The 24,474-nt window shown below is 37.3% G+C and overlaps 3 protein-coding genes across 6 annotated transcripts; 1 reads left to right on the forward strand and 2 right to left on the reverse strand.

The window, feature by feature from the left end:
- The first annotated feature begins 1,122 nt into the window (after positions 1–1,122).
- On the forward strand, positions 1,123–4,117 carry LOC122645447 (40S ribosomal protein S21-like). The gene is made up of 4 exons (XM_043838751.1): positions 1,123–1,139; positions 1,360–1,456; positions 1,583–1,715; positions 3,846–4,117. The coding sequence occupies exons 2-4, from the start codon at positions 1,407–1,409 to the stop codon at positions 3,909–3,911; spliced, it is 249 nt and encodes an 82-aa protein (XP_043694686.1). The 5' UTR covers positions 1,123–1,139; positions 1,360–1,406; the 3' UTR covers positions 3,912–4,117.
- A 1,469-nt stretch (positions 4,118–5,586) lies between these two features.
- Positions 5,587–6,318, reverse strand: LOC122645446. Its single transcript, XM_043838750.1, has 3 exons — positions 6,245–6,318; positions 6,088–6,148; positions 5,587–6,000 (listed from the first exon to the last, which is right to left on the reverse strand). The coding sequence occupies exons 1-3, from the start codon at positions 6,313–6,315 to the stop codon at positions 5,701–5,703; spliced, it is 432 nt and encodes a 143-aa protein (XP_043694685.1). The 5' UTR covers positions 6,316–6,318; the 3' UTR covers positions 5,587–5,700.
- A 2,955-nt stretch (positions 6,319–9,273) lies between these two features.
- Positions 9,274–22,200, reverse strand: LOC122645445. Of its 4 annotated transcripts, none has more exons than XM_043838749.1 (8): positions 22,030–22,200; positions 21,859–21,915; positions 19,601–19,777; positions 19,424–19,510; positions 18,787–18,866; positions 12,692–12,788; positions 12,450–12,558; positions 9,274–9,500 (listed from the first exon to the last, which is right to left on the reverse strand). In XM_043838749.1, the coding sequence occupies exons 1-8, from the start codon at positions 22,180–22,182 to the stop codon at positions 9,289–9,291; spliced, it is 972 nt and encodes a 323-aa protein (XP_043694684.1). In that variant the 5' UTR covers positions 22,183–22,200; the 3' UTR covers positions 9,274–9,288. The 4 variants fall into 4 exon arrangements, with proteins under 4 accessions (XP_043694684.1, XP_043694682.1, XP_043694683.1 ...); XM_043838747.1 differs by having other exon boundaries at positions 9,274–9,509; XM_043838748.1 differs by having other exon boundaries at positions 12,686–12,788.
- Positions 22,201–24,474: the final 2,274 nt, after the last annotated feature.

Consider the following 24,474-nt stretch of genomic DNA (forward strand, 5'->3'; position numbering starts at 1 on the left):
AGAAGAAGAAGATAAATGATAGTTGAGGAGAATAGATTTTCTTATTATAGTAACCATAGTTATCCATGGCATCCAAGCTCCTTGGTCCCGCCTTGGGCACCTAGGTGGGCGCCTTGCTGCCTTGGTTTTTAACCTTCTAAAATGCCATGGTTGCCTTCCCGCTTTGATAACTATGATAAGAACCAACCCTCTCACATCTTATATAGACTTTCAAAAGAACATTAAATTTTACCACCCACATAACTTTGACAATGGAGACTCCCACCCAACTTTCACAATAGAGCTCCATCGGCTACCACCTAGATTTGACAATGAAGGCAGCCTCCCTTTGTTGACGATGTAGGAGACTACCTTATGTTCTAATAAAACCAAAATACCCCTAGAAATTCAATAAAAGGGTATTTAAATAAGAAAAAAATGATAAAAGTAGTCAAATGAAAAAGTAGCCACGAAATATGAGTTCGTACATTTATATTATAGTATGATAGTATGATATATATATCATATTATACTATACTATTATATAAAAGCACGTATTTGTGTTTCATGGTTAACTTTTCATTCAACTTCTTTATGCTTCTTATTTAAAATACTTATTTACTCCATTATCTTTTTCCACATTCTTTTTTTTTTTTTGAAATTATTGATATAATTATTATTTAAACAAATTGTTCCAAATAATTCTTTGTATGAATAATTCCCGAATATGAATTAAATAACCATGCCCTAGTAGGCTTCCTGGTATGCCACCTCCCCAAATTGGCATCTGTCTATTGTTACATCCGATAGGGTATTTAAATAAGAAAAAAATGGTAAAAGTAGTCAAATGAACAAGTAGCCACGAAACATGAGTTCGTGCATTTATATTATAGTATGATATATATATCATATTATACTATACTATTATATAAAAGCACGTACTTGTGTTTCATGGTTAACTTTTCATTTAACTTCTTTATGCTTCTTATTTAAAATACTTATCTACTCCATTATCTTTTTCCTCATTTTTTTTTTTCTTCAAATTATTGATATCCTTATTATTTAAACAAATTGTTCCAAATAATTCTCTGTATGAATAATTCCCGAATATGAATTAAATAACCATGCCCTAGCAGGCTTCTCTGTCTTCCTGGTATGCCACCTCCCCCAGATTGACATCTGTCTATTGTCACATCCGAGTTGCAATGAAATTCCAAGAAGTTAAATGTTTTCTGTTAATCGTTAACGAATCTAAGGTTTCTAAGAATCGGTTTGCTTGAAACTTTTGAGCGATTGTTTCTGTTTTTAAATTCAGACTTTAATCTTAAAAGAGTGACATTTTTTGTGTATACCGATGCATAACGATGATTTAATGAGATGCAGGTGTTTTTATTTTCCTGGTTTGAGAATTCAAAGCACTTGTCAAGATGCAGAACGAAGAAGGGCAAAACATGGATCTTTACATTCCCAGGAAGTGGTAAATATATGTTCTGTCTTCCATCCTCTAGTAGTTAACCTCAGAACTTTCATTCTTTCTGAACCTTTATGATTAGTTCAGGCATGAATTTTTATGATGAGTCGTTGCAATTTGTTTGTATCACAGTTCTGCCACAAATAGGTTGATCACTTCGAAGGACCATGCGTCGGTCCAGATTAATATTGGACATGTGGATGAGAATGGCCTTTATACTGGCCATTTTACTACTTTTGCCCTTTGTGGTTTTGTCCGAGCTCAGGTTATTACTTCTGCCCATTTTACTGATTCTTAATCACTGTACTCCATTTTATTTTAGTAGCCTGCACTCTGTCATGGATTGAGGGATCTGTATCGGTTGATCCCGATTCTTGGCCGATTCCGTGTCGGTGAATCGGTACGGAACAAGGGTAAATTGGTTAAAAAAAATAATTTTATACATGACACCAGGGGCTTTTCTGTCTGATACAGGCCGATCCGAATCATTATCGGCAGAGATAGATACTGATTACTAAAACCCTGCACTCTTTTCATGTTGTCCTGCAATTGGATGTTATTATTGCTGTTTAGCTACTGATTATGTTTTGTGGTCATTGATTGTATGTATTAGTGTGTTCGATTGTGACTTTAAATTCTAATTATCTCACTCTTTTTAAGGAAGGTTTTGGGTTTCTACAAAAGAAAAAGGATTTGGATTTTTTGTGCGACTGTCGTAGAGAAGTGATGGTAATTTATTTCGGGAGGCAAGTATAGTAGTACCTCCTAAGGTAGGTACTTTAACTTCTCCTAATTAAGGTTGGTAGCTTGTAAGCTAGCATAAGATTCTCATAGAGAAGTGGTTATTCAATTGGGGGAGAGGGAGGCGCAAAGTTTACTTCATGGCTGTGAGAAATTGGCACGTTAGGGGTCCCATGGAGAGAAGCCTCTTTACACTGGACTATGTTAAGATAATTTGGTCTTTAATTCGAAGGAAAACATTGGTTCCTCTTTAAGTATTTTAACCCTCTGAGATAAGGGTTGTAGCTTATAAGCAAGCATAGATTTTGTTATCATTTGGTTCCCTGACTCTGAGAATTATGCAAGAAAGTTCTGAATGATTAAAAAGTAGCATCCTTTCAGTTATGTTGAGTGATTTTTCAAATTCAGACATTTTCTGGGAATAGTAAGGAAGTTGGTTTTCACATGAATTATTCTTGTCATATATTCTTTCCTATCCAGGGCAGTCACCTGTTTGTGAAAGAAAATTTAGCAAGGGAAATTAATTTTTATTTTAAAAGAAGGTTATGTACTACTGTTTAGGAAGATGGTTTTTCTCTAGTTAGGATTCATGGTTTGTCCTGATGGTTGGGTGCTTTGGGGTCTTTAGGCTGCTGCCTTGCATGCTCGAACCCTTGGGACTTAAAAATTTAGTGGTTCTTAGTTGGTAATGTTAATCTAAATTCTCTGCTTGAAAGGTTGTAGTTGAGTACTTTACATGCAACGAGGAAGTGAGACAAAGGTTTTATGTTGTTTCGTTTTGATATCTTAACAAATTAGTAAACTGCTTTCTCATTTTGAATGAAGTTGCATTCGACTAGTTTAGACATTATTTGGCTAATAGCCGTGGATCATATAGGTGTCTTGGGTAAGTCGTTACTGAATTTACATCATATAGTCTTGTGCAAAGTAGTTAACTTGACTTGATACCTAAATGGATAGACATTTGATTCTTTAGTTAGGCTTATTAATCAGTGTTATATTTTCCCTGTTTACCAGTTAAGCAAATTATTGTCAATAACAGTAAAATGGTAGATCTGAAGAGAAGTATTTTGGTAGGGGAGAATGTGGATTTTATTTGAAGAGGAGATATAAATTTTGTGAAATATAGGGTAGAGTGATGACTACATCTTCTTGTGTCGTTTACTTTGAAGCCTATGATACTATATGAAGGGATTCAGTATCTTTGCTGAAATCCACAATTTATGCCTGCCTTGAATGAATTGAATCATATGTACACCTTTCATTCATGTGTTTAGCAAAGTTTGTTTTGTTGGGTTGAATAATGTCTTGCACGGTTGCATGTTGTGGGGGTGGGGTTATTTTATCTTCTTGTGGTTTTGTTTTTAAAGACTCGTTATTTTATATTTATTCAAGGGTCCTCTGTTGCTTAGTTGGAGTGTTTACGAAATAATACCGTGAATTTCTTAGAATTGTGTCAATAAACCTTTTATGCTGTCTTCCATCTTCTGTGTGTTTTTTTTTGGTTCCCTTATATTTTGTCTCATGTTTTCTGATCAATTTTCTGGATTATGATTTATTAGTTGCTTTGTATTCCTTGTTTTGATTTCCATCTTGTTTCAGTTTGGAAATATACCTGTTTATTTAACAGTAATAAAGGTGGTTTATTTTGCAGGGAGACGCCGACGGTGCACTTGATCGGCTCTGGCAGAAGAAGAAGGTCGAGGTTCGACAACAGTAAAAGAGAAGGATTTTACTTTTTAGGTTGGCTTTTGCTACAAGAGTGGTTTGGGGGGGGGGGTTGGGAATAGAAACTTTTCTTCCATGACTTGTTTTGAGGCTACTTTCAGCTAATATCGGATGGTAAAAACTAGAGATATAGATGCCGAGATAGTACTTCATCATTGTGACTTTTATCTGTCTGAGGATTCAGATTTTTCTTATTAACAATTTAAACACCCGTAGTATCTATTAAATGCATGAAACAGCTTCAGGTGCAGGTTAGTGCTTGACAGTGAATCTTTGACCTGGAATTATGGTGGCAATTATGTGTCCTTTGTGGAAATTTGGGCAATATTGTTTGCTCACTTGTAATTGTGCCAAAGAATGATGGGACATTAGATTGATTTGGACCGGTTTATAAGGGTTTAGGTAGAGGGAAAAAGTGGTTTCTTAAAAGTCCTTGTCTATACTGGTTAATTTAAATCAATTTCCAACTCCTGTACACAAGAAAATGGAGTGGATCTGACCTTGAAGAATCCAGACTGGTTGAAAGTGATGATCTTACGTCTTTTGAGGGTTGATGAAGAAGGTGGTGATCTTACGTCTTTTGAGGAACCAACATAAACTTTCCTTTCCAGTTCCCATCCACGCCCAAAGTAATCTCTCCTCCAGAAGCTAGAATAAAGAGAGAGGAGAGAACAAAGGTGTAGCCATTAGACTTGAGAAACGATATTTTCAATTTAGAGACCTATCTGCAATCATCTTTATTTGCTACATTATGAAGAACTATCAGATAAGATCCCTTTACAACTAACCAACCCACCCATCAATCTCTCTGGCAACAACGAAATTTGGTCATACCTCGTAGTAAGTTCCAATTATCCAAATCCTAGCCAACTCGTGGTTCATTTGGCTTCTCAAGTTTAAGCTACTTTGATACGGGAACCAATACCAAGAATGGTCTGTCCACATAAGCCTCCCATAGTTGGTCCTATCCTAAATTCCTAACTACTAATATATGTCACCATGTAGATCAGGTATGACCCAAACTTTGTTAACAAGTAGATTCTGGACCCTTGTCTAATAGGTTTCAGTGTCCAACACTTTTTTTTTGGGTGGGGAGGGTGGGGGAAGGAATTTTTATCCTCTCCTGTTATAGCACGGTGCTGTAATGCTCGTGCGCGCTGCAGATGCCATGTGGCAACGAGGCCCACATGGTGCACATGGCCTCTGCATCCGCCGCACGATGCGTTACAACACCGTGCTGTAACAGGACAGGAGAGGATAACGATTCAGGGGGGAAGAGGGAGAGGGAGAGGTCTTGGGGGTTTAAGAGCCAAACAGAAATGGCTTCATAGCTAAAATGTCAAATAAAACTTCAAAAATTTAGTGATAGGAACAATTTTTATAAAAAAAAAAAAGCAAGCCAATGTGAAAGACAAGGTAAGTGCCAAATACATAGGGTATTAAATGATAGATTTTGGCTCTCACTAAGTGGCTAATCCAAATTATACCTTCCTATCCAACAATATTAACTGCAGATCATCCTATAAAAGTTTACATAGGGGGAAAAAAACTAGAGATCAGGCACGTCCATTGCACATGCAAGTTCAAGTATGTTGAGTTCTACTGGGTCTTGATCATCAGAAGGCCTGTATGCTAAGTTCTAATGTGTTTTCTGGAATATGAAATGAGATTGTCTGACAGTTCTGTGTTTCAGAGGATGTCACTCCACTTCCTGAAGACAGCATCACTAGAAGCTCTTTACATTACAGACCAGGAGAAACAATGAAAAAGCATAAATGAGATCACCTGCCATCTGCAGTACATCTGTACCAAAAATGCTTTTGCATAAATTCATACTGCATAGTAGGAAAACAAAAATTTATATCACAGGCAGCAAGACATTCTGCAATTGCTTCCACGTTTGTTTCACAGAAAAGGCTACAGCGGCCTGATCTATCACTGTAATCCACAATTGTGCACAGCCTTAGGCATTTTACAACAGCATTTGCATTGGCTAGGCACAATCTATCAGTCAGGGCATTGGTCTTGGTCTCCACTATAAGCTTATGTATTCCCGTATCCCTGGCCAGACTCACATATGGCTGTACAAGAGGGGAAATATAATGAGAAACCAACACCAATTTAAAGTATCACAAAGCGTCCAAAACTTCAGCATATATGGTCCTCACCTTTCTGTAAATATATCTAGTTATCTGGATCATTCTTTTCGACTTCACCAGGAGAGCTTTCCTGCAGAAGTGGACCAGACTGATTTTAATCATTCTTTCAACAAGCAGGGACAGTAAGCAAGACACTAAATGGACAACTGAGGTAGCATAACTTCACCTCAAGAGCAGATGGAGGTCTGCAAAGAATGCAAAGAGAGACATATCAGCTAGGAATGACACTACATTCATGAATTTTTTACAACCTAAAGGCATAACTTCATTATCCAAATTCTCTTCCGTGTTCTGTGTTCTCTCTACGTAGTCTTCATAGCACCTCTCTAGACTGCTGAGTTTCGTAAGATATATAACAATCTAAAGGCCCAACATCAGCTTATTGGAACAGAATGCAAAGAGAGAGCTATCAGCTAGGAATGACACTACTTCATTATCCAAATTCTCTTGTGTTCTCTCTACGTAGTCTCCATAGCACCTCTCTTGACTGCTGAGTTTTGTAAGATACATTACAACCTAGAGGCCCAAATATCAGCTTATTGGAAGTTACTAATTTTCTCTTATTCTGCCTTAACATTGTTTGAGCCAACTTCTTTCATAATTCTGAAATTCGATTTTCTGTTTTCCCACATATTTAGCTCCAGATCATATAATTTCACAATTTTTACCCCTACTTTCTGCTAAAATTCATCTGTCCTATTTCCTATATTAACCCCTCTTGTGCTTGGAATTCCACCCCTTTGCAGATCCTATCTCCTCGTGCTAGGAATTCCACCCCTTTGCAGACCCTATCTCTTGAGATCCTATATCAGCGTTTAAGGATACAGACAGGGCTTTAAATATCAGTGCATATTGTATCGTATCGGCCGATACATATCGGTATAGGAGGGTATCAATACAATATTTTTTTTTTCAAAAAATAGTTGTATCAATCAATCGGATCAATACAGCCTGTTATTGTTCGATACACAACCAATATGAGACCGATACAGTCTGACACAGTCCAATATGGATCAATAAATTTAAGATACACGTGATATGCCTACTTTAAACCTGCAAAACAGAAACCGTGAGAGAGAAACGAAACAAGAGCAACTGAAAGCCCTGGAAACTTGTTTTTGTTTTTCATCTGAGTTGGGGGGAAAGCATCTAACATTAAAAAAAAAAAAAAAGATCCTAATCTTCTTCATTTCAACAAGTGTTGGGGATTTGGACGAAAAGGAGGTAAAGCTGGCAGATCTTTTTTTTTTTTTTTGGGAGCTCTCTCTCTCTCTCTCTTAGAATCACTACGTTAGGTAAAGATGACTCAAATCTTTGCTTCAAGCTGATTCACTTGCTATGCTTGCGTAACACCTCTATGCCAACATGTATCACTTCAAATGACCGTGTCGTAGTTGAAATTTTAGGATAGAGTTATTAACGCAATAGATGCATACAAAGCATCAAGGCCTCTTAGTGTCTGCAGTACAGTGAGTCATGTGCCCAACTTAACTGGGGCACAATTTTGTTAAAAAAAGAAAAAGAAAAAATGTACACGATAAATATCATTAAGAAATAAGGTAAATTATGCAGATCACAAAGAAAGTGTCAAATATTTTGTGACAACTAAGCATGTAATGACAATAAACTCATAAGACCACACTAAATTACAAGCAATTCGTAACAAGTACATAACTAACATGATAACGAAGCCTAAGTTCTAAAGCATATAATCAATGTCTAAAATTGACAAAGCCTATAGATTAGATCCTAATCAATACCCAAAATTACAAAGGGCGCACTGTGGGTTCAAGCACAGAAAGATTCCAAGGCTACAATGGATTAACTGAACAATGCTTGTGCTTTGTTTGCTAGAATAAGGTAGCCCAACCACTAAAGCATAAAAATAGCATACAAAGGTGAACAAAGGCATAAACCTAATAAACCAGTGCCATGTGCAATAGGCTAGAAGTCATTGATATGAAGCATAGAAATCAAATGAGCAACTAGCAGCCTAATGGACATATTTGTCATTCACCTTTCTTTGAGAATAATTATAAAATTACCTGTTTAAATGAATGAGAACTATTTACAGTTCTAGGAGGTGAGAGAGCGTTATGTAACTCAACTCAACTCAACTAGGCCTTATCTCAACTAAATGGGATCAACTACATGAATCTTCTCTCTCCAATTAACTCTATTCAAAGCAAATTGTTACCAGTCCTAAACTATGCATGTCTTTTCTCACCAACTCTTCTAATAGTCATTTGAGGCCTATCCCGGCTCTTTTAGCTCCTCCAATCTGAATCATATCACCCATCTGTACCAGAGCAATCAAAGGCCTCCGTTGCACATGTCCATATCATCTCAAATGACTCTCTCAACTTATCATGTATCAAAGCTACTCTTCCTTATTTTATCATTTCTAGTTTTACCACTAATCCATCTCAACATCCTCATTTCAGATACACTAAATTTGTTTATATGTTATTTCTTCAAGGCTCAACACTCAGGTCCATATGTCATTGTTGCTCGTATAACTGTCCTATAAAATATTCCTTAAGAGTTTTAAAGGAATACGTCAATCGCACAACACTCCCATCCACTTCATCCAAACTGCTCTAATTCTTTGTGCAGAATCACCCTCTATTTCTCTTCCTTTATTTATGATTGAATCTGGGTATCTAAAATTATCACTTGGTGGTATCTCCCTATTAAATTTTCACTACCCCACTTTCAGTACTACTGTTGCTAAAGTTACTCACCATATACTTTGTTTTTGCTCTACTTCATTCTACGGTAGATCTTCATTCCACAGTGTTAATTTGAATACTTTCGCCATGAGTCCCAAAAGGCTTAGAATTTTTCACACTTTTTCCAAAACCTATAACAGCTTCAATCTGGATGCAGTCCTCTTTCAATTTATTGTTTAGTTATTATTGCATGAGAGTATCAGACAAAATTCTTATGTTTATATTAAGAGAATAATTGAAACTGTTAATAAGTTGTCAAACCTATCTACTGAAAAACTAAATGTGCTACAGCTAAAGTCAATATAAGCATCAAAGTGGAAAATCAAATTCTTGTTATGTAAACAAAAGGGGAAAAATGCCAATTTTATGAAAGACCAAGGAAAAGATAATTAAATGAAAAGATGCATAAATATGGATAATCAGCAAAGTTATGGAAAGGATAAAGACATTCCAATGGACTCTTCATATGCGTGTCAGGTTAGGGTGGGGGTGCATTATAGAAGGAAGTGACAATGAAAGGTTGAATACTAACATTGTGTAATGGAGGGATGGAATTTTGATCATCAATGCTTGCTGTCATATCTTTGGTATCTCTACTCAGTTGATTCTTCTGCACCATCGGTGTCTTAGCTAATGGAGGCAGTGAAGTAGGACCTGATGTCAAGTGTGGCCTGGTTTGACTAGATGCACCTGTGGTTCCTTATTGACCATCAACACCTCAAGGTTATTGCATTTGCCAAAAATTTTAGAACAACTCCCAGAAGAGAATTTTGTTTCAAGTCAAAATCGAGAAATTGAATGCTTCATAAGCATATAACTTCACTGATATTATGAAGAAAGCCACTAGTAAAAAAAATCAACAAATTTTAAGAAATATGGCGCAATTTATGGTCAAACAACGATGAATCATATATATCTAGAAGAAATATGCTACCTTCACATTTGATAGAACATTAAAACAACTGATGTAAGAGCCAGTCATTTAGAGGATTTCTAGACCTTGTCAAACTCAGATCTGAAGAAATATGAAATCCTAGAAGACACAATTCAGCATATAAACACTGTGTCATCAGATTAGGCCTCCTTCATAATCCAAGTAAATAGTGTATGCCGGGATAGCTTTGAAAGAAAAAAAAAAAGAAAACCTGTCCTCAATAAACTATACCAGGACTAGCTAGTTTTGGAAGCCGTCTGTTGGTGATTTGGGTGCAAACTACTACTAATTCAGTTAATAACATTCAATAGTTTCCCCAATAGTTGTTTCTTTCTCGATGAATATGACCAGCACTAGAGGCCCAATACCCCTTCAGGGAAAAGTAGGAGAAAGGGTAGCAGACAACAAGAAGAAGAATGAAAACGAGGTGATAAAGTTGTCAACTTGCAACGGTATCAACTTAGAAAGAGGTGGAAGTGCACTTTAAGATCTCAGTTTGCTCTCTCTCCGCAAAGTCTGGATGGTCATGTGTGGTCCCTAGAATCTATCAGCATTAATGGATTAGCATGGCCTGATAACACTGAATCAAAGAAAAGAATGTTGGACTTTGCTATTAGCCTAAAACAAAGGCCTCAATTTGGTTTTTAGCAGGAGTAGGTGCATCTCCACAATCCAGACCTTGATTACCAGGTTTGTAGAGATTTTCCATCATACATCCTGTCATGGCCTCACTCAAAGCATAGTTCTAAGTTGTACAACTCAAGTTGTATCAGACAGAAGTGACTTAAGAAGAGCATGAGATATACAAACTACCAGTGCATGTTAACTTAGTTGTCATGTTTTCACGATTTCAACTAAATGTCGCCATTCCAGTACAGAAGACCAGAAATTTGGTCATAGTCTTGACACTTCAACCACAACTAATCTATCTTGTCCACAAGACTTCCCAGCACATCTCACCTGCAATTTAACCAGAAAAGAAAAGAAAAAATATTTTTGACATTTGATTTAAAAATTGATCCTTCCTTCTGCACCTAATTTTCATCAAAGCCTTTCTTTTTCTTATCTTGAAGCTCCCAATACCCTAACTTTCTGAAAACAGATATCCCTCTAAATCACTTTTTCGACTGTTTATTTCTCCGAATTTGTAGTTTCAAAAATCTATTATAATGCAAAAAGCATCAATACTAGCAAGAATTGATGCATTTACTCACAGATTGAAGATTTAAATGGTTAATTTGCTAAAGAAATGTTGGATAATTGACAAATTATCTGATTTCAGAAAAGAAAAGGAATATGAGATTTGTATGAATAGATGTAGTTTTTCATGCACTTCCCAGACCCCGCAGTGGCAGGAGCCTCGTGCACTGAGTATGGCCTTTTAGATGTAGTTTTTAATGTGGTAGAGATTGCCCTGATCTGCAGTTTCATTAAATTTGTACTTTAATTCCGTGGACCTTTTTCAAATTATCTTGTATAAAATATTTAAAGATGAGAAGGCATCACCTAATGCAGCAAAGGGTGGAGTGAAGGAAAAAATATTAATGGTATATTTTGCAATTTCTGCAATGTGAACAAACTATGCCCCATAAACAGATTTGGAGACTTTGGGTGAAGATATCCAAGAATGGAAGCATTTCAATAATGTCAATCTGGGCAACCAAATAGTCACAAGCAAAATTTCACATTGATTACATGGTTCCAACCGTTCAATTAGCCTTCATCTAGTAGATCCCAACAGTCCAATTAGTTGCAACATTGCTCCCCACCCCCTTCTTTGCAGATAGGATTGACAAAACTGTGTAAATTTTGGTTGTTTGAGTAATACAGGTACTTGCTAGTCTGCCAAAAATTCAAACACAGATTGATGACCATATGAATCACATTAGAGATGGGGAGATCTATTCTAGTGTTAAACGTAGAGCACAGTTGTCATGGCATCCAGACGACTCAAGGCATTGGAGGGGGCTTGGATGCAAGGCGACACCAACAAGGTGCCTACGAACCCACCTAGGCGACCAAGGCAAGACCTTGACAACTATGACATAGAGAACAGAGCTGCACCATTAATCCAGTCCTGATCCCATTCCCAATTCTACACCGAAAAGAAAATAACCCTTTCGGCTGATGAGGGCAGTGGATATAGCTAGTGTCAAACCATTGCTGGAAAACCAGATTTTTCGACTCGACTTGCCCTCCTAAAAACCTGGTGACTCAGGCGAGTCAAACTGGTCAGGGCAAGTGACTTTTTTCCTAATTTTTAAATACATGAAATATGCATAAATTACTAAAAACAGAAAAAAAGGGGGAAAATAATGGAAAATTTCAGGGAAAAAAAAAACAGAGAACCACATATCAAATTATTTTGAGTATATATTATACTTACTCTGCTAACCTTAAACTGAAACTATTTGGACCATCAGACTGGACAGTCAGAGTGTCGTGCCACTGACCACTTGACCAGAACAGTCTGACATCTCACCCACTTCTAGAAACATTTTCTATTACAGTCCTGTGATGAATCCACTGAGCAAGATATTGCATCTGAGAAACCCAGATCAGGTAAAAAAAACATAATTTATTGAAATGGAATAACACCAAAGACTGGATTCATTCCATTTGAGTACTAAGAACAAGCTGGACCAGATACTGTCAGGTCCTCATATGAATAGAGATTAAACAACTAGTGAAAAAAGACAACTCACCACTCAAGGCCATGTTTAAATCCATTGAAAGATTAGAAAGGGAGTGTTGTAGCTTCAAATGTTGTGTAACAGATGGTCTAAGGCTGAAACCCTCTGATCTTGGAGGCACCTGTAAATTTATAAATCGTTAAATCATAGATATTGACAAAGATAAAGATCCTCATTCACGAAAAAAAAAACACAAAAAATCATGGAAATGTCTTGCAGATTGTTGAATGCTCAAGGTATTCACCAACCCTTACTTGTGAGCCATGAAGTAAGCTTGGAGGTGGAGGTGGAAGATCTGGTTGCTTAGAGCTTGAGGAAGAATCTCTAGCAATGTAATCCTCCTTTATGAGGCTATACACCAGAGGGCAGCATAGTTACAAGAAAGTTCCATGGTAGAAAAATTACTGAAAAGCAAACCAATCAATTGAAGATATTATTTGACTACTGATATGAAAGGTATACTGCCATACAGAGTCAATCAACATTGGAAGAAAATAACATGGCTAACACATAACAGCAAAGAATATCCCATTGGTTCCCTGCAACACTCAATTTACTAAGATAGCTCCAAACAAACCATATTTTTACAATAGCTTCACTAGCACTAATTACTAAAAGAAATAAGATCCAAAAATTTCATCATGATCAGAAACTAAGCACCTATTATGTTGGCACCAAAACTAAACATCATAACTAAGCAGTGAACTTCCACCACTCCTATGGTATGCAAGAAGCACTGCATGCAGAAAGAGAGAAAGCAACTTAGCTAATTGCTCAATATTCAAGCTGAATCAACCGAAATGGCAAATCAGTACTGGAAGGATATAGTCTAACACCTAAGGGTCCCAACTGAATCGGTGACCTATACAATCGTTTGTTTGTGTGAGTGCGTGTTTTTTTTTTTTTTTGGGGGGGGGTGTGATGGTGGTCGGCCACTCTGGCCTGCCTGTCATGGTTTCATTCTCTAGCCAGGAAGCTTTCTAAAAAGATGAAAAAAAAGGACATTGATCAGAATGATGTGATATTCATATAGTTCTTCTTAAATCATGTTGTTTTGACTTACCTAATTGCATGGTGCTTCCAATAGCAAAACCCAAATTCTGTATAGAAAATATCCTATATGTTCTAAATCACCCAGGAAAAACATTATATAACTAAAACTATCCAGTTGGGTGTCCGCAGGTGTGTGTGTGTCCTTTCAATGAATATGTCCAATCACAATTTCAGTCATGAGATGCAAAGGTACCAAGATGTAATAGTTGGTTCCCTCTTCCCTTAAGAGTCAGGTTGTTTGAGCCATATAGTTCTTCTTAAAGCATATTGTTTTGACTATACCCAATAGTTGGACGTTAAAGGATGCAAGAGAACAAGGAGAGAAATGAAGGTACAAGGTTGAAGAAGAAGAAGGAGAAGAAGAGAATATGGTGCAATGCTGTGCATTGGAGAATAGACTCCAACCCACCTATACTACTTCACTAATGAGCTAAAAGAAATTACATACACCTCCCTAGGGAGGTAAAAGGTAAAACAGAAAAAATACAACTAGTTCCTAAAGTACCCTACATTAGAATATTGTACTCCAGAATACTGTGGGGGTATTCTGGTCCTTTTGGGGTTATTTTTATGTTATTAAGTGTAGTTAGCTTATGTCGGCTATGTGGGTTTTAGTCCCACATCGCCTAGCTTAGACTATTTGTAACTTCCCCTCTATTATAAATAGAGGGGCCTTTCTATCATTAATGCAAGCCATTCTATTATTTTATTCCCTCTCTCTAACCCATGGTTCAACCAACATGGTATCAAAGCTGGTCTAATCTAGGTTAGAGAGAAAAACCCTATTTTCTCCCTTCTTTTCCTCCAATCGATCTCTCCTCCTCTTCTCCCTTTTCTCGGTTTTCTCCTACTCCTGTTCTTCTCCCTTTCAGCCCAAAAACAGGGGCAACACTAATGAGGTAAACATAATATCGATGATTTAGTGCTGCCCCCCTTTCTCTTCTATCGTTTTTTATTAAAAAACCTGCTGAAAGCCTCATCTGCGATTTGGAGTTCCTCTTCTTTGAGATCAGATCTCTATAAACCTGATCCTCTAATTTAGGAACACCCTATGCAGCCTTTTTCCAGCCCTATTCTACCCTATTCCTAAACCTAACTTCCCTTTTTCTTTATCTCCATCAATTGTTTTTTTTTTTTCCAGCCTAAATCCCCAAATCGATTTCACCTTGTCAAGGTTTTTCAAAACCCTGACTCCAATCGATTTTGGGGTTTCCCTTGTCAGATGCAGCCACTATTTCAGGGATATTTCCCAACTAATGCAAGCCCTAATCGACCTCAGTTTGAACACAATTTGATGGCTGGATTTGTCCCTACAGCAAATTCTTCTCATCCTGCCTTTTATGGTTCCCTGTTAAAACCCTAACTCAAATCGACATTAGGGTTACAAGTTTGAATTCTTGCTGCCTTTTTTAAGGGATGATTACTCACCTATAGAGACCACTCGACCTCAGTATTTGCCTCTTTCCAAGTGTTTGAAGACCCCTAACCCCAATCGATCCATCTTTTCAGGGTTTTTTTTCAAAACCCTGACCCATATCGATTTTATGGTTAGGGTTGTTTGCTGCTATTGGAGTTTTTTGTTGATGTTTCTACCATCAAGAAGGACATTCTACTTCAACTATTTATGGCTTGACGAAGGTCTACTGGACAGGATAGCTGCTGCCCTCCTTTTCTGCAATTTTTTGGTATTTCTCCCACATGAAGATCCAGTCTCAATTACCAAGGAGATTGGTCATTCGAACTGGAGATCCATTTCAGCAGTTGTGGTCAGCATGTATTACAATAAGCCAACACCTTTGACAAGTCATCCTCACTTTTGTTGAAGCCCCCTTCCCTACAATCGATATTCACTTTCAAGGTTTTTTACAAAACCCTGGCTATAATCGATCTAAGGGTTAGGGCAGTTCACTATTGCTGATTTTTTGAGGAGAGTTTTATAAACATCAGAGGAGTATTCAACCCATTATTCAGCATCATTCATCAGGTTTTTTTAGCAAAAATTACGATTCATTCTGTTGGCTTGGTTTCTTCAATTTATAACCTATTTCACTTACTTATTCCACTATGGCGGGCTGCTTCAACTGCCTATGGATTTGTCTGGTTATTTATCTTGTCTTTGCTGGTTATTTTGAGCTTCACTACCTATCTGGCTGGTGTTATTGATTGGCTTCTGTAAGCATAACTGGTTGATGTGTTACTGCTGCCTTCATGTGGCATACTGCTGCCCTATGATTGTGACTGAGTTTCCTCTTATTGGAGATCGAATTTCTTTCGTTATGGAAGACTCGAATCTGCTACCCTGGAGATCAGCTTCTTTGGGACTACAACAATGTGTTCTACGGTTATTGGCTGCACCTACGAACCTATTCAGTTATGTGGAGCTTTTCTGGTTCAAATCTAGCATACTTTGGAGCTTGAATCCTAGCATTGTTACTGATTCAGATCTGATCCAGTTTTTGTTTAAGCTTCTTCATTCAACTGCTGTTCGGATATCTTCGTTAGTACTGTTTAGCATGTGGGAGTTTCTACCTTGGAGTTTTTCGCACAATTGCTCCTCCCTGTTTGAAGATTAATCAAGCCTTGAAAAATGGAGCATTTCCTTACTTCAAATCAGATCTGTATACTTCTCAGATTTGAACATTGGAGTTAGGAGTTTCTCCCCTGCAGGGGTTTCCATCAAAAGTGTTTGTTTGATCGATGGAAGATGGTTGGAACTTTATGTTGCATAATTTACTCCTCCTTCATTATCCCACTGCTATTTTTCCTTCACCACCTCCCGAAACATACCTTGGCATTACCCATAAACACTTTGGAAGATCATGGTATTCTATTGTTTGCCATTTCTTCTTTTTCCATTTCACCTGGCAGCCATTGAAAAACTCTGGAATGTTATGTTTTGCCCTATCTCTAAAATCATCTCTCTTATGTCCACGTGCACTACACGTGAGGGGGGATTATATATAGTATACTTGCGGCCATTGCAGAGAGCAGAACATGCAGGGACACTTGGTGCAAAACATAGAAGGTCAGAGGTTTCACCATTGCCAATGGGTATCTACTTTGTTATTGGGTTAAGTTTGTCGTAAGGGGGAGGCTGGTGTTAAAAGTTTTGAAGATGTTTGGTTATTTTTTAAGATGTTTGCTTATTACCTGCCTATATGAGGTTCTACAATTGGATTGATTTTTTCCGCTGTTTGTTTTTTACTGCTGTTTGACTCATCTGACGGCTACCCTAGTTACTTATCTTCAAGATTATAATTCAGAGATTCAGTATTGGACAAAGATTGGTGAGAGATGCCTTTTTGCTGATCAAGTCTGTCCAAGTTTGAAGGTCTATTTAGGAGTTGCATTCATTTTGGAGCTGAATTCTACTACAACTTATTTTTCCCATTTTTCATTCAAGTTGGGCATTAGTACCTTGTATGCGCCAACTTGAGGGGGAGTGTTAGCATTGTTATGGAGAGAGTTTTTTTCTTTTAGTCCAAGTTGGATCTTCCTTCTTTCATATTTGTACAATCCAGCTTGAGGGGAAGTGTTAGAATATTGTACTCCAGAATACCCCCACGGTATTCTGGTCCTTTTGGGGTTATGTTTATGTTATTAAGTGTAGTTAGCTTATGTCGGCTATATGGGTTTTAGTCCCACATCGCCTAGCTTAGACTATTTGTAACTTCCCCTCTATTATAAATAGAGGGGCCTTTCTATCATTAATGCAAGCCATTCTATTATTTTATTCCCTCTCTCTAACCCATGGTTCAACCAACACCCTACAACATATAAACTCTAACACCAATTGCATGGTGAATAGAAGGAAATGGTTTCATATAACTACAATATACAGCCAAAAAGCATTTACAGAATTTGAAATAGTCAAGAAATGGCTCCATCCTCTAATTTTTTAAACAATAATCTAGCTCAAACAACCTGACTCTTAAGGGAAGAGGAAACATACCATTACATCTATCTCAAGAGATCTAAATCATATAGCCTGTAGTGGAAGAGGCTCTGGTTCATCTCAAATTCTATAGGGTTTTAAGAAGTAATGATTTCAGTGAATAGGATAAGTGCTAGCTGTGGCTGTTGGTTGCAATAAAAGGAATCTAATGGAAGAATGCAGTCAATGAGTCAATGGCAGAACCAGATTCAGAAATATAGAATCAGAAAAGAATAGCATTCTTAAAGGAAAGAAACAGGTTCAGATTCAATAAATTGAAAAGTAACACAGTATTGGATCGAAAAAGAAAGCAAAAAATTGATGAAGAATAGGAAAACACAAAACAGATTAAGAAGCAAAATAGGAGGAGAAATAAAATATTTAGACAAAGCTGCTTCATCCAAGGGATGATCTCTATTTTGGAGGGTACAGGAGATGCACAGTACGAGCTTACTCATCAATGAGCTTAATGGACCAGGTAATGCAAAGGGGAACTCAAATTAAGGGAGTGGTTGAGTTCTGGTGTCTCTTGTGATTACTGTTTTGTTTTTCTTTCTTTTTTAGTTTATGATCGTGTACCAATTCCAACAATTTCTTATCTAGATGAACCAAGAAGTCACTAATAATTTCATTGGCATAAAGTTTGTACGAAGAACCTCTTTGACCATCACCCTCCTCTCTATTTCCAAAGCGCACTGCTTTCAATGAGATAATTTTAACCTCAACCATTAACACTTCTACTAACCTTACCCTTCCTTTGCTTACCTGTCACTAAAAAAAGAAAATCCGAACTGCCTAAGAAAATAAAACTAAAAAGTAATTTTATCTATAAACCATTAAGTGGAAGTTTGCAACCATTAACTGAGTAATAACCATTTAAAATCAAAGTTTGCCACATCCACATGGTTTGAGTAAAAGCAAAAAAAAAAAAAAAAAAAAAAAGTTGGAACTGAATAATTAGAGCATTTTCAAATATTAGCACATCATTTTGCATCGAAATATAAATCTAATAAAAAGGCCTCACACTAATTACAGTTTCATGTTACCATCAAAGGGAGGAGACACAGATACAACCTTTTTTTTCCCCAGCATGCATATCAATTCTTCCTATTAATGAGCAGAGAACCTTCTGGTTATTTAAATACTAGCAGATTAAAAAGAACAACCCAGTGCACGAGGCTCCCGCTACTGCAGGGTCTGGGAGGGGCAAATGTACACAGTCTTACCCCCTGCTATGCAAGAGAGGATGTTTCCAAGTTTTGAACCAGCAACCAGCTCACCCACTACTAGGGCTAGCAGTTTACTACGGCAAAATAGGAGAAAAATTGTGAGAACATAGTGCTCAAACCAGATAAGTCATACCTGCCATAAGTAAAATGTGGAGGTTTTAGAAGATTGTCAATAGATGTGTTTCCATCTGAACGGGCAACATGAGACCCTACCTACATATTAAAGAAAAAGAAATATTATGAATGCTTATACATGTATACAACTTTAACCCACGTCACTGGATTGAGTCACTAATATTTTTGGCAAAGATTTACTGACAAGTGATGGAGAGATTATGAGTGACTTGTTATAAATTCAGTCCATGTGTTTAGAAAAAAAAAATTAAGAAAAAGTAATGCAGCTTGATCAACTCAGAACACATCCACATAATATGTTGGCCCTTAAGCACCTAATAGTCATCATGTCATCTATATATCATCATATACAATGAGTAAACAACTTCTGCACATCAATATATCAAAATGAGACACCATGAAAGCTGAACAAGTAACCATAGATTGTTCTCCACAGGTTAGAATTCATGCATAAGCATTCAAGCCATATCTGAAAGGGAAGGGAAGGTGGGGAAAAATCTGTATGGTTCATTGATCAATCATCTAAGGAACCAAAAACATACAACAGACAAGTAAAAATGAAAAAGAATACAAGCAAAAGTGGAGTCAAACTATTAGGTGTTATAAATATAAACATGACTGCTTTTAATATTTACCGTTGGATGAACCTCCCTGAGTGGAAAGCCTGGAGTTGTTTCCGAGAAGAACTGAAAAAGCTCGAGTGTACCATCTATTCCAAACTCCTGACATAGAAGCAAGTATAGGGAGATCTGAAAAGGTCAAAAGAATTCAGAAAAGGAAAATTAAGAGAGAGGAATAAAATAGATGCATACCCTATTCAAACCTCCATTAACCAAGATCTTTGCTACTGGAAAATTGCCACCAGTTTCATCATCCTTATATCCAAATAAAGTTTGAAAGTCCTTGTCTCCATCGGATTTTGATGGATATTTTGAAGGAGATCTAATTGTGATTGACTCCTTTTTATGAGATATCGCCTCAATCTTTGCCTGCACATTCAAATATCAATTGCAATTTGTAATGGTACAACAACAGGGACAAAGCAAAGTATGTTTCTAATCGAGTCTGTGCATACCTTACTCATAATATGAAAAGATGCTCATATACATCACACAATTACAAATAAATCTTGCAGTTTAATCAATAATGAAAATAAATGAAACAGAAATTTATACAGATAAATGATAGGGGGCATCTATATCTTCAAAGAAACTGACAATTTTGAACAGTTTTGATGCAGTTCAAAAGAACGAGAAGGGCAGCAGCAAACCAGGCCATCAAACTGGACCAAGAATGGGTTAATAGGCTTAATTTGAGTGCCCAATGGGTTATATGGGCCATGGGATTTATATTTAAGGTGGGCCTTGGGGCAATGGTAAGGTCATTGCAACTAAGTGGTCGCTGGTTCGAGTCAGGAAACAGCCTCTCCACGAAGCTGGGGTAAGGTATGACCCTTCCCAGACCACGCAGTGGCAGGAGCTTCGTGCACTGGGTACGCCCTTTTTTATTGTAGTGGACCAATTTTATAAGCCCAAATATTAGGGATTTAAGTCCTATACAGGATGAAAGTACTTAGTTTCTATTTGTAATGTTCTAGAATAGTTTCTATTTGTAATGTTCTAGAATAGCTTCTATTTTGAAGAGAGACTTAAGTTGTAAAGGATCCCTACTACCATACATAGGGGTTTCCTATTTTGCTTAGTTCCTAGAAATAAAGAGTGCACCAGTGCAGCCTGCATATTCATGAATGTTCCAGTACCAATGGAAGATTCATAGTGGAGGATGAAGATTCACTTGCCTATTCAATAGCAAGGAATAAATATGGCTTCTGCAACTGATAGGGAATGGCAAAAAACAAAGCATGGTTCTGTAGATGCATCCTAGTGGGATTCTTGAAGAGATTGGTCGTTGTCTTCAGGATTTTGTTAGTTATGAATTAACAACAAGCTGAGTATACTTCAATCACAATCACTAAAGGTGCCCCCTTCAGTTTGTTTTGGTTCTGTGTGGTAGTTTTCACAGAATGCATATCCCATGTTTTCAAGAAGTTAGAATAATGGCTCTCTTGGTGAAACAAGTATCTGAAATGCCCCTTACTTGGAACTTGGAAGATAATTAGTGAACCTTCTGCAAAAGTTAAATGAAAAAAAAATGGCAATTGATTTAAAGATGTAGCAAATATAATGGGTGGCGGCAAAAAAGGCTTCAAACATAAAGAGATTAAAAATGTCAATAATCAAGGCTAGAGTGCTGCAATGTGTTTTCTTTACAATTGTCGGAGAAACTATTCATTGCCAAATTTAGGAAGATGTTTGGAAGCTAGTTTGGCATACCATGTTGTTCCTGACCCGAATTTACAGCAATATAGGGATCTCGAATCAAGGGCTTAATTGTGTCTCATTTCACTTATCGTAACTCCGACATAGTACCTTCCGTTAAGGTTTCTTTCAATGCAACATCTATATATCTAAGCAAGAGTTAAACATACTACCTATATAAAAATAAAAAATAAAAAAAGTGCATATTTTCGTTAATCCATGAACAGGATCTATATTCTTTTTATCGAGAAATAGAAGAAGCCATTCAAGGGTTTTGCCGGGCTTGCTCATATGGTACCTAAGCTAAGCAATTATATGATACCCCTCAAAATTCGGGTTTCTCCGGTTTCACTAGTAACATAGTTCCTGAATTTTTACACGAAACAAGATCAAGGAAAGGAAGTCTTTGAATGACTGACTCAAATCCATTGCCGAATTCTACTCAGCGGAATATGGAGGTGCTTATGGCAGAACGGGCTGATCTGGTCTTTCACAATAAAGCGATAGATGGAACTGCAATGAAGTTACCACCATGAATTCGGAGAGCTTTTTTTATTACATCAGGTGTCATTGATTAACCATCAACAGAAGTAGTATGAACTGATTCTCTTGAAAATAAATTCTGGATTTTTTTTGGTGGGGGCATACTTTTCCTACTGATACCTCAGAGTCAATGTCCTTTCTCCCCGAGTGAATCTACCTCAAAAGAGAAACAAAAACAAAAAGAAAATAGTCAAACTTTGTAGAATTACCTTGGCACTTTGAATCCTCTTCGACAATCCAATCAGTTTCTCATTCTCTTTCGCAGTCTACAAACACAGAATCATCAACAGAGGTTAGTATATACAAGAATATGAGCAAAGCAAAACAAAAATTCAAGCTGAAGTAAGAGAATTTCAAGTTTTAAAATCAAATCGGCGTACCCTTTGAGAAATTGTGTCGAAAATACGGTCGGCAGAGTGTTGAAGATTGATGAGCGAATCGCGAATTTGTTTGTAGCTCGCGAGGTAACCCTCTCGTCGACGGTTTTCGTCCTCGGACACGCGAAGCATTCCTCTGCTGCTAAACCCTGCCATGGTGGAGAGTCTGGAGACTGGAATTCTAAGCTTTTGCAGAGGCGCTGCAACAAAAATTTGCCACGTGTCTCGTGTTGAGATGCTGGATCCCACTAATCAACCAATTACTGTTAGAGACTTACCTAAATGACCAATTATATGTTTGACTATAGGAAGACATGTTTTAAAGATTTTTATCCCTCCTCTACTCTGCCGTCCAGTTCCCCATTGCCCCTAACAAGGGAGGCATAATGACCACTCTATCCCTGTCTAAACACTCTGCTCAGTGGAGTCTACTACCCCTATTAGAAGTACGGGGGAATTGTACCGGATAGGAAATTGGAGGAGATAATTTTCCCATATTTTAATGGATAATAACCATATCTTGTAGAAAGATATGGTGTGTGGGCATATCTTGGAGACAACCCTTAGTGCTGTCTTTTTGTCTCTAACATAAAGAGAGGGGGTTTTAGCCTATTATTCTAACAGTTTTGAGAGATAATCCCAAACTCACTTTTCTCATGATCCTGGCTTTCACTAGTCATGGTTTTATTATGTTCAATTGAACACAACTTTGAGGTGTTTTGACATGGCTCAGTAAGTGGCTATAACGACATTATTGTAGAGTCATGCAGGACTATTTTGTCTTGGAGGCTGATTCATAAGAACCTAATTTGCACCATAGGACGTCTATAATCTTAATGAGAGTGACTGTGGCACAACTTAGCTCCATTGATTCCTTAAGTCTCTGCATATGTTTTTAGGTTTGTGACATTGTATATGGTGCTTGAGTGTGCCGTCATCAACCTAGCTTGTCTATAGTTTAGATAAGTATTCTATCCCCTTGTTACATGCATTAGTATATATGATTTTGAATGAATATTACCAATACTCCGGTTAAAGAAAGTTATAAATGTTCTTCAATAGTCAACCAATGGAGCAATTGCAACCTACCTGACAGATAAGAAGTATGTATTGCTTATGATAACTAAAGATCCCGTCATCAAGTGATTAGATCTTGATCTCAAGATTCTATCCCTTAGCACATTAAAGAGAAAGGGGAGAGGGGTGAAGTGAGGGTGCAACGAAAGAGTGAGTAGAAATGGGTGGTTGAGGGGTGGAGCCATCATTTTTTTTTAGGTTAGAGGGGGAGACCTAGTTTTCCACCAGCCATGGCGAGAGTTAGAGGATCCAACCCAGCCAAAATAGGGGGTTTTGGTCATTTCATAGGGTGGGGCTTGCCTGTGAAATGGCCCAAACACCCTTGTTTTGGCTGGACTGGATCCTCCAGCTCCTGCCACTGTTGGAGGAGAGTTAAGTAAAGGGTCAAGAGAGGTAAGGTGAGTTCGGACATGGGAGGGATTTGCACAAAAGTTGGTTTGTGTTTTGGTGAAGAAAATAAAGAAAGGAGTTTCCTACCATTACAAAGTGCATCAACATTCCATACTCTCAAGATTGCAAAATTTTTCAACTTTTGAACAAAGCTTAGGCTATGTTTGGTAACATTTTGGTGAAGTGTTTTTGGTGTTTTCATACTTCACGAGAGCCAAAAACCAAAAAAACAAACATGCAAAACACATTTGGTGTACCGATATATTTTTGTATTTCTCGAAATAAAGTAGGCATTTAGAGTAGAAATAGAGAAACAATTTAAGAAGTACTTTTTCCCTTTTGGAGAAAAATAACCTCAAAATAGCCCTCACCATAATTCCTTTCAGCATGATGGAATCTGAGTATATCATGCCATGACTCCTAGTCCTCCTTCTGTCTCTCTTCTGTTGATTATTAAACGTGCTCTATTCTCTTAGAAGTGCTTTTGAGAGTAGAAATTGTAAAAATGCTTTTATCACAAAAACATTCCATTAAAGCAAACAGTATTGCCAAATGAAGGCCAAGAGGGTAGGAATGGGAATGGAGCAGTTGCCCCATCAATCCCTACCCCAATAATGGGGATAGTAACATTTGTAGTGGACTCTTTTCATAAAAATTAAAAAAAAATAAAAAAACATTTGTAGTGGACCCGCTAACCCTTTTTCTTTATCCGAACTGTCATCTATGTTTGGTGAAAGTCAATGCACAGATCTTTATATTTCAAAGCATTCAATAGTCTATATGCATGATGGACATTTTTCTTTTAACAAAGTTTTCCTCCACCCGTAGAGGACAGTTCACCCATCATCCTAGGATTCACAAATCCCTCTTAGAGCTTTTATGATTGTATGTTCCAAAATACCCTCTCGATAACTATTCCCGTCCCTTGATGAATGGGAACCCATTCACCGTGGGTGGAGGGAAACTCGATCTTCTTTTTAT

Source organism: Telopea speciosissima, chromosome 11 (genome assembly GCF_018873765.1).
Source record: "Telopea speciosissima isolate NSW1024214 ecotype Mountain lineage chromosome 11, Tspe_v1, whole genome shotgun sequence".
NCBI lineage: Eukaryota > Viridiplantae > Streptophyta > Magnoliopsida > Proteales > Proteaceae > Telopea > Telopea speciosissima.

What these genes read in the sequence shown, in the direction of transcription:
- LOC122645446 (XM_043838750.1), bottom strand. Translation starts at nt 6,315, where the DNA reads ATGAATGTAGTGTCATTCCTAGCTGATATGTCTCTCTTTGCATTCTTT. An exon ending in GACCTCCATCTGCTCTTGAG is followed by an intron (nt 6,149 to 6,244) that starts GTGAAGTTATGC and finishes CCACTTCTGCAG; the next exon opens with GAAAGCTCTCCTGGTGAAGT. An exon ending in CTAGATATATTTACAGAAAG is followed by an intron (nt 6,001 to 6,087) that starts GTGAGGACCATA and finishes CCTCTTGTACAG; the next exon opens with CCATATGTGAGTCTGGCCAG.
- LOC122645447 (XM_043838751.1), top strand. Translation starts at nt 1,407, where the DNA reads ATGCAGAACGAAGAAGGGCAAAACATGGATCTTTACATTCCCAGGAAG. An exon ending in CTTTACATTCCCAGGAAGTG is followed by an intron (nt 1,457 to 1,582) that starts GTAAATATATGT and finishes TTTGTATCACAG; the next exon opens with TTCTGCCACAAATAGGTTGA. An exon ending in GTGGTTTTGTCCGAGCTCAG is followed by an intron (nt 1,716 to 3,845) that starts GTTATTACTTCT and finishes TTTATTTTGCAG; the next exon opens with GGAGACGCCGACGGTGCACT.
- LOC122645445 (XM_043838746.1), bottom strand. Translation starts at nt 22,182, where the DNA reads ATGGCAGGGTTTAGCAGCAGAGGAATGCTTCGCGTGTCCGAGGACGAA. An exon ending in CCACATTTTACTTATGGCAG is followed by an intron (nt 12,789 to 18,786) that starts GTATGACTTATC and finishes TCTGGTGTATAG; the next exon opens with CCTCATAAAGGAGGATTACA. An exon ending in TTCATGGCTCACAAGTAAGG is followed by an intron (nt 12,559 to 12,685) that starts GTTGGTGAATAC and finishes ATAAATTTACAG; the next exon opens with GTGCCTCCAAGATCAGAGGG.